The sequence below is a fragment of the Arachis stenosperma genome, chromosome 6 (genome assembly GCF_014773155.1).
Source record: "Arachis stenosperma cultivar V10309 chromosome 6, arast.V10309.gnm1.PFL2, whole genome shotgun sequence".
Taxonomy (NCBI): domain Eukaryota; kingdom Viridiplantae; phylum Streptophyta; class Magnoliopsida; order Fabales; family Fabaceae; genus Arachis; species Arachis stenosperma.
Genome location: NC_080382.1, coordinates 4,650,348 through 4,660,062, shown reverse-complemented (window position 1 = coordinate 4,660,062; position 9,715 = coordinate 4,650,348). Strand labels below are relative to the sequence as shown.

General features: G+C 31.1%; 1 protein-coding gene across 1 annotated transcript; it reads right to left on the bottom strand.

The window, feature by feature from the left end:
- Nucleotides 1-292: 292 nt before the first annotated feature.
- LOC130936058 (phytyl ester synthase 1, chloroplastic) lies at nt 293-6,063 on the bottom strand. Its single transcript, XM_057866035.1, has 13 exons — nt 5,267-6,063; nt 4,894-4,945; nt 4,675-4,730; nt 4,320-4,478; nt 4,138-4,242; nt 3,882-3,988; nt 3,478-3,599; nt 3,107-3,215; nt 2,468-2,598; nt 1,921-2,290; nt 1,657-1,770; nt 1,227-1,312; nt 293-743 (listed from the first exon to the last, which is right to left on the bottom strand). The coding sequence occupies exons 1-13, from the start codon at nt 5,721-5,723 to the stop codon at nt 437-439; spliced, it is 2,175 nt and encodes a 724-aa protein (XP_057722018.1). The 5' UTR covers nt 5,724-6,063; the 3' UTR covers nt 293-436.
- Nucleotides 6,064-9,715: the final 3,652 nt, after the last annotated feature.

The following is a 9,715-nucleotide window of genomic DNA, read 5'->3' as shown; positions in this document are numbered from 1 at the left end:
ACTCAAATACTGAGGTCTTCATGTAAAATAATAGCAGAGAATGGTTTGTAATCACGTCCATAAATACTTAGGTGAATCATTTCTTCTGTTGTACTAATATCAAGGAGATTATGTTTCATATATTGAGTTTACATCTTTAATGACATCCATATTATCCTAATCTCTCAAATCATTAGACCACTCATATTAGCTTTGATTAAAGTGGTGCAATGAGCATGCTAGCTCTTAACTTTGTTTCAATTAACTGTAGTATACCAGAATTTTGTGCCTCTAAATGCATCAAAACTCAAGGTTTAAACGTCAAAGAAAGCATAATTTTCTTTTATTTGACTATTATAAATATGATCATCATGCATGTACATAATAATGAGCTTCCAAATAATTATTATGAATACACTAAGAGCAAGAATATTGTAGCACATGAAGCATTTTTCATTCAAATCTTGAATGTTGGAGTTTGATCAGATTCAGAGCGAGGGTAAAGTGTCTGATATAACTTCCTATCAATGAAATTCCTGTACGGATCCTCCTGCCTTTTCTTGAGCAAGTAACCCATATTGTTCTCAACTTCTGACTTAATTTTAAGGTATAGTTTGTTGGCAGCTTCTCTGTCTTTAAGCATGTTCTCCATCCCTTTTGTGCTTATTGGCTTCCCAAATAGATAGTAGAATCTTCCAGGCAATTTTGGAAGAATCAATGGTGGAGCTATATCTCTGCTTGCTACCTCACCACTTATCTCATCTCTGAAAATTGTTTGATTGTTATTAACAACTTTGACATATTAACTATTAGAGAAAAGGACAAATAGGTCATTGACCTTTTAATCCGTAGGCATTTAAGTCCTTGAGGATTTGAAAATACATTAAGTCATTGACCTTTTCAAAACCTGGACATATCGATCTCTCATGTTCACTTGGATCTGTCAGACTCAACGGAAAAATCAAACGTAACTCCCGTTGTACTGACCTGGTTGATACGGATGCACACGTGAGAGAGTTTTTAAAATTGGACAAATTAGACTTAGGGATCGATATGTCCAGATTTTGAAGAGGATAGGGACTTAAATGTATTTTTAAATCCTCAGGGAGTTAAATGTCTGCGACCAAAAAGTCAGGTATCCATTTGTCCTTTTCTCTAACTATTAACTATGTTAAATATACATATTCAATCATGTGATATTTACAAAACAATCAAGCAGCCTGAATTTTAAGATGGAGAGTAATTACCTGAACTTAACCGAGCCTCGCTGCAATTCTCTGACATATTCTATGAAATAAGGGATCTTTGCTAAGTCATTGAAGTCAAGAACTATCTGTAAAATCAAGATGTGAGCCCAATTAATTCATCATGTTCCAGGTTTGCAAGCAAAAAGAAAGGATATATAGCAGATATTTTCTTATGAAAAACAAATAGTTAAAAAAGAGCTGAAGATAGTGAAGTTCTCCTAAAATTGCACTGGCTAACTAGGCTGATTCTCAAATTACTGTAATTTTGTGTTGATCACATTCTTAAAGTGTTTATAATTGTTGTTTCAGTGATTATGAAAGCCAAAAATCCCTCCAAGGCTTAAGTAGTATTGAGTATAGCAACATTAATAAAAAAATAATACTAAAAAAAGGGAGTAAAGAAATCATTATAGAAAAAGAAGAAACCTACATCAGCTATATCATCTTCGCCCACAGTACCAAATGGCACGATTGTAGCGCCAAATCGCGCCGCCATACGCACAAACTCTGGATGATCCGGCCAAATTACCTTGTACTCTTCCCCCTAAACAACAAATGGGAACAAAATCAGAGCTGCCCTCAAATTTTGACAAGCATGTTTTGATGTCACAAAAGTACAAAAATATTTAAAACTACTGTATGCACATCAACTTCATGGATTCTTTGAGAGTACAATTTTGGAAACTTGATGCACCTTATAATGCAGAGCCTCGCGTTGACCACCAGGATATAGAAGAATATGTGAATTGTTCTTAAGTAATTTGAAAAGATAGCTTCCTGAAACAGGCACTGAACCAAATATCTTCATCCAATCAAATACACCAAACTCAGAAGAAGCATTCTCCCTTCTTCCTTCAAAAAGCTCAGGATGGGATATTCCTCGAAGCACGATACCCTTCTGAGTTATAAATTCTTCCACAAGTGAGGGAAGATCTACTCCAAGCAACATATGATAACCAACATATATGACAGGACCCTCGACCGGAACACCATCAAGACCTTGCACAATCTTTCCATCCTCCAATGTTGAGAACACGACAGAACCGGTAAGAAAGCGCAACAATCTGCAACAACAGTTATTATGTTGTTGTTCTCATTTACTTGGGAACAAAGGTACAACTTAAATTCTTAAAGAAGAATATGAAAGTAAAGCACAAACAATTATACTTTAACTACTAATACATTTCTAGCAACAATACATGGTGAGCATAATACTTGATTAATTGCTAAAAGAAAATTACCCAACTATATCCATTGCAGTTTTGAATTCATTCATACTGATGGGAATGTAATCCCTGACCAAATCATGTCTTCTTGAAAGGCGGTACATGCAAGTTCCCCTGATAATTGTCAACAAACCAATGCCATCTTCCTGTATCACCATGAACAATGAACAATGAACAATTGATTAACTACAAGTGTGGTGCACAAGCATCCTGCGTTAACACAGGGCTGATTCCACGGCTTGAACACGTGATTTTGAGGTCACATGGAGACAAACTTAACCGTTGCTCCAATGCTCCCTTTCGCATACATTTTGTAAAATAATCAAAATAAAAAAATAAATTCAGGTTTTAGCTTCTAAAGAGAGCAATTTACTAGAAAGATCAGTCTTCAGCTTTTTTCAATTATTACAAGTTGAATGGTCACTTCATTGAGAATTAGAAAGAAGACTCTTACTCATATAGAGCTTCTATCACAAGAGAACTACATAAGCAGTAGTAAATATAAAAAAGCAAAAGTTTGTTATAACAGCTAATGAGTTAATCCTAAAATGCAAAGCATAATAGAACATTTTAACCAGAAGCCATAGGGAAGTTTCTACAATAGCCTTTGAAATTTATGATGATAGTTGCAGGAATATCTGTTCATTCACATACCAATAGAAGGGTGTGTCCGCTGTCCTTAAAATTACGGACTCTGCAATTTTGTATCGAACGTGCTAGTCTTTGAGCTTCATCTTTACTGGGGAGCATGTTATCCTTGCCACTAGAATAAAAAATTTTATCAATCTAACCTTTTAGCAACCAATTTACACAAATTTGAAAGCACATTATACATGTTACATGAACTGATGATCACACACCTCACAGAAAAGAATGCATAAATTCCTTAGTTCTAAAACATAACATTATTGATTCAGTTACTGCTACAACCAAAAACCATGCATTTTGAAGAAGAGATCACAGAAAACAAACACATATAGACACCCCATAAATCATATGAGACATCAAATCTAGAGAGTAAGAACCTAGCAAGCACGAGTACTTCAGCTTTAACCGCATGGAGACGTGAGTTGGCATAAGCAGCTGCTGTTTTAATAAGCTTAAGCTTCCAAATAAGAGTTTCCTTTGGCATAATATTAGCCAACTCCTGAAAAAAATATAGGACGAATCATAATATTGATAGGCAATTCAATATAATTCAGCACCGCATACGTGATAAAAATTCGAGATATAGAGATTAAGGGAGAAGGATAGAGGAAAAAGACAGAACATACTACTAGGTAAAAAACCTTTCACAAGTTTGTAATTGGAAATTTAGGAGTTGAAATCCATGCTACAAGTTTGTCATTCTAGTCAACTAATGCAATTAGAAACAATATAAAATCCTAAACAGAAGGATGACAAGAACAGAATATTGAAGTTTTCTTACAGGAAGACATGGCAGCAATGCAGTTAGATTGGATGATAATTGTTCTAGTTTCTTTGCAGGTGGAAGACTGTTTTCGATACTGACTGATGCCATCTTCATTGGCTCACCTGATCTCATGAAATTACATAGCATTGTATCAACAATGACAAATTTTCGATAGCACAAGAACGATTCAATTACATTTGAAAATAAACTCACTAGTTCCATGAACAAAATGTAATGTAAAAGTTGTGTCATGAGAAAACAGATTACTTACCCATAACGAAACTAAGAAGAAAGGGAACGGTAACATGCAGTTCATTGGGCAAAGCTTCCAAGATGGGAAACAAAGGTTGCAACTGGGATCTGCCAAAGGATGTAGCTGGGTTGAAAAAATGTACTGTCAGATTTTATTATCACGAATAATAACAATTTCGAATACAGCACTAATCAGTGTACCTGGATTGACTAATATCAGAACCAGGTCGATTGTTGGATTGCGTGCAGCAACAGCGAGTGCTAGGCATCCCCCAAAGGAATCACCTACCAGATATATCGGTTTCTTCGGAGCCAAAGCATACTCAACCTTAATAGCTTCTTCAACAAGTTTCACCAGTCCTTCATAAAATTTAAATATGGAAGAAAAAACAAAGTTAAGGACGAAATACCAACCTAACAAGAAATAGAAATCCAAATTCCATAGATAATTTGAAGGCGCAAACAAAATATCTCTTAACTTTCTAGAAACAATTATCAACCAGGAGTTGGTATCAGTTAAAAGCATAAACTACAACACAATAGTATACGAAATTACCTTCAAACGGTGTTCTATCAAGAACAGGAATGTGCAAGCAACGAACTTCGAAAGCCCTGAAATCCAGAAACAAAATGGGTGAGAAAGTAGAACACAAAATAAAATTACAAGAGAAGTGCTAACTCAAAAGAATCTCGCAGACTATGACATGTTCTAAAATGCCATTCCTAGAGTACTTGTTTATATTAGTTATTAAAATATGCATATAGCACAACATACTTCCCAAGAGCTTTGTGGTGCAAAATGAGGCCAAATCCTGTACCATCCAACCCTGCACAAATAAAACTCAAGAACTTTAACACTGCATACATGTTTCATCAACCAACTAACCCGGTTCGGGTTCATCATTTCCCCTCTCATTACCTTCCTTATGGCTTAAGCTTCACATTGCAAGGAAGGGACTAGACCAACTCAATGTTGGAGTTGGCATTCAATATGCAGCATTACAAACAAGTAGCCAACATAATTGGAAATTGAATCCAACTAACACCAAAGAAAATCATGAAGAATTTTGAGGAATAAAAAAGTGCCAACCCTAGAGTAGTCTAGACAGATTGAAATATACAGGAGTGAATAGTAGAAATTGTTATACCGGGTAGAAAGAGAAGAGTGGGAGAGTTTTTCAAAGGAGAACCACACTCAACTGGGCAAAACCACCTTGGTGGGCCACCATCACCATTGATAATCTCTTTTGCTGCTGCAAAGTAATCTTCCACTGTTTGAGTACCATACCCATCATCCCAAAGGGGTTCCAAAACCATAGCATCATCTGCATCATTGCCCTTCCTCTTCTCTTCAATTATCAACTTCCCATTTTCCTTGTTCTTCTCAACAATAAAGGAATCATTTTTATCATGCTTTGTATCAAGAACAAGTGAGGAAGAAGAAGAAACTCCATTTATTGCAGTCACTGCTGAATCTGATTCAGATGGCAATACTGTGTTGGTGGGGATTACTGGACCGTCCAAGTTCTGAGCTTGAACTCGAAAACGAGGCCTCATTGCAGAAAAGGGTGACACCCCAAAACTCATTATAGAAGTAGAAGCCATGGCAAAAAGTTGAACTGAACCTTCACTCTTCAACTCACACAAGGCTTTTGAGGAAATTGAAGACGAGAAAAGAGTTCACCTTTTTTATTATGGTTACTTTTTGTTTTCTTTTTTGGTGGTTGTTGTTGTTGGCTTTTCAGTTTTCATTCAAGTGAGACTGTAGAAGCACCACACGAAACTTGCTGTGATTATTATGCTAAAATCCTTAAAACCGATGTCTGAAAATGAAACCGTCAGAGTCACATGTTTGGTGTTCGGAACACTAACGGAAGAAACAGAACAGAGGATGAGAGATACAAGCTAACATGCCGCTAAACACACGAATAGTACATGCGCACAATCTTCTTCTATCTAATGCTTATTGGTTAATATAATATAATTAATAATAATATATAGTTTTTTAATGACAATTTTAAAAAGAGAAAGTCTTATTCCTAGTTAGCTAGTCATTGGATTTATATATATTAATGAAAAAATGTGATAGAATATTTTGAATATTCTATATTTATGTTTAATAATTTTTTTTAAATGATTATTTATTTATTGTATTTTAATGATAATAAAGAAAAAATTTTATAGAAAAATAGTGGTTCAAAATTTAAATAGTAGTTCAATTTTATACTGATTTATAGGCAATTAGAATACAGGTATGAGTAAGTAATTTAATGGATAATTTTTGTTTTGTTGAAAATATTAGTGAGTTAGTATTTTTATTAAAATTTGACTAATATTTAACTAATAAAAAATAAAATTTTATATTATTATATGTAATTTTATACTATTAAAAATATTAATAATAATTAATTAGTGACTATAAGTCACAAAATCTGGAGGTCTCCTTGCACTTGTCTTTGAAAAATTAGGATTAACAATTAATGATAAGTCATAGTTAGCTAATTGGGTGTTGGTTATCCAGCAAATTCTTCTTTTAATTGATTATGTATTTAGTTTTTTATTTATTAGGATATTTTTTTAATAGATTAACATTTAATTTGTCGCGAATTAAAATTCTATTTAAGAGTGTATCATTATGAATTATTCTATACACAAAATATAATTAAAATCTTAACAATTATTTAAACAAACAAGTGAACCAACTACTCCACCAGTCTAAATTGACTAATTATGTAAGTTTCTGTTAGTTTGTTAATTAACATGATAATTTATTTAAACAAAAATATTTAATATTGACGTCTTAATCATCAAATAAATAAATACACAATATATATTAAAATCAGTTATTATTTATTAATATAAAATATATATTAAAATATAAAATATTTATTAAAAATAAATTAAATAATATATATTATACATAATATTTTAGTATATAAAATTATAAATAATATTTTTATTATTTTTTTATATTCAGAAGGGAATGAATAATCTGTAACGCGGGAGACTGGGAGTAACTGAAGCATTACCGTCAATAAGTGGGCTTTGATGGGGAATATACCACAATAAAAATATTATTTGTATATTAAAATTAGTCACTAAAATCAGTCACTAATATATTTATGTATAAATATATATATAATTTAATTTATTTTTAACGTATATTTATATTTGGATATATATTTTATACTAATAATAAATTTTAATAACTAATTTTAATGTACACATAACATAATTCATATAAAAAATAGTCCTAATCTTTTAGTCGTATGCAAAAGGATATTTTTTTTATTTTTAATATTAGATTAACAATGGTATTTTTTTAAATTGTGATTAACTGTGGCATTTTTTTAAAATGTGGGATGATTTAATGTACGGAGTACAAATCGAAACATCCGATGGACCGTCCGATTTTTAGGTACACAAATCGGATCGTTCGATTTCTGTACTCGGACTGTCCGATTTGTGTTGAAAAAATTAAAAAAAATTTGGAGTACACAAATCGGACCGTCTGATTTGTAGAGGTACAGAAATCGGACCGTCTAATTTGTGAGAAATACACAAATCGAACCGTCCGATTTATGTTAAAAAAATTAAAAAAATTTGAAGTACAAAAATGGGACCCTCCGATTTATGTACTTCTACAAATTTAAAAAACACAAAATTATAATGTTAAAATATATCATTACTTCTATTTTCATAACAAAAAAAATTAGCCTGTAAAAGAATGGACTATTATAGAATACGGCAAAAACTCAGTTATAAACTTATAATTAACTTTATAAAAAAATAATAATTAAAAATTATTAAATAATAATTTAATTAAATTTATTAAATTATTTAACTATACTCGACTATTATTGTCAGTTAACTATATCTGAATTTCATTATAAAAAAATATTGAGTTTAATAAATTGTAACCAAAAGGCAAAAGAAAAATATTTATTTTTCTTGAAATAATTTTTTTGGAGAAACTAAACTAATAATTGCAGGCAAATATCAAAGAAGGAACCCATTAACTCAACAGTAACAGCATGACAATTGGCTTGAAATTGATGTGGCCAACATTTATACACGCCAACCTCTCTTGTGCTTCTCTGAAATGTGCGGATAGAAAATCAAGAGAGAGAATGTACTTTTTTCATTTTTATTTTTTATTTTCAGAAATTCTTTCAGCTCTGATTTTTTTCCCTTCTTTCACTTATCAATTATCATACTTGACAACAAATGAAATAGATAATTAATATTCGGATAAACTACCAAAAATGTCATCTGATTATTAAATCATTATTAAATCATTGTCAGGACTATTTTCTAAATTTAATAATAATAAAAAGGTGAAATATATGGTAAAGATGTTGTTTTAAAGATGTGTTTACGGGGCAAAATCCAAACCACACATTCTAAAACCACACTTTTCACTTAAAACCGTAACTCTTCACAAAGAAAAGCGTCACCTAATGGAAAAAAGTAAATTAGAAGATTTAAGAGAAGAAATAATTAAATTATCAAAATTAATAGATCAAAAATTAATGATTTTAACCAATGTAATTGTAATGACACTGAATTCTTAAAATCAATACAAAATGATTTCTCTCAAAATCTTTATTTTACTATAAGTTTTATCGAAGGACTTCAAAAACCTGAAAAAACTTATTTTTCACATGGAATTTCTAAAAAATGCTACCATGAAAATGATTCCCCACATCTTTATCATACTTTTAACCCACAATTAAATTCTATAGTAGATATGCTTGAAGAAATATTAGTATCCATAAAATTTCAAAGAAATAAGGAAAAAGAAAATCCCAAAGAAGAAAAATTTCAAAATATAATCAACATAACAGACTTAAAAGTAAAACCACCATTGAAATTATAAATATTGAAGAAAAATTAGAAGAAGTTACAATGCTTTTTAAACAATTAAAAATGGCTCAAAAAAATAATATTATGGAACATGGTTTTCAAATAGAAGAAGAATTAGTAAATGATGAAAATATAGAAAATGAAGAACACATTCTAGATTATTCAAGTGAAGAAGATCCAGCAATTCCAATACAAGTAAAAAATGAAGCTGGAACATCTAAGGATAATCAATCTCAATTTAAATGGGAAACAGATTTTGATAATTATGCTTTTAAAAAAGGGTTTATAAATAAAGATTCAAAATATACAAAAATACCATCAAAATACGTTCCTAAAATCCAGGAAATGGAAGGAGAAAGGATGCTCGATTTAGACTGCAAAAAGAACGAAAAAGAAATTTTCGAAAACTGGTTGAATTCCTTCTTATTAGAGGCCTTTACTAGTCCAAAACTTAGTGAATTGTCTGGAAGAGACATTTGGAATTACATAGGATTTCATACTAAAGGAACTATAAGAGATTATATGACATCAATAGAAAACCAAATAATAGAAGAATTAGAAACAAAAACAACAGCTTATGATAAGATATTATATATAATGATGATTCTATATAAAGAATTTTTTGGAAAAAATATTATAGATCATAGACAAGAAGTCTATAATAAAGAATATCAAGAAGCAAAAAACCATTTAGCTAATATTCAGATATATGATTTATGTAATGTGGAGTC

Bases quoted from the DNA above. Each gene is read 5' to 3' on its own strand.
- LOC130936058 (XM_057866035.1), bottom strand. From the start codon at position 5,723: ATGGCTTCTACTTCTATAATGAGTTTTGGGGTGTCACCCTTTTCTGCA. The intron at 3,989-4,137 runs GTAAGTAATCTG...TCATGAGATCAG, and splicing joins TCTTCTTAGTTTCGTTATGG to GTGAGCCAATGAAGATGGCA. The intron at 1,313-1,656 runs GTAGGTTTCTTC...TTGATTTTACAG, and splicing joins GCGAAGATGATATAGCTGAT to ATAGTTCTTGACTTCAATGA.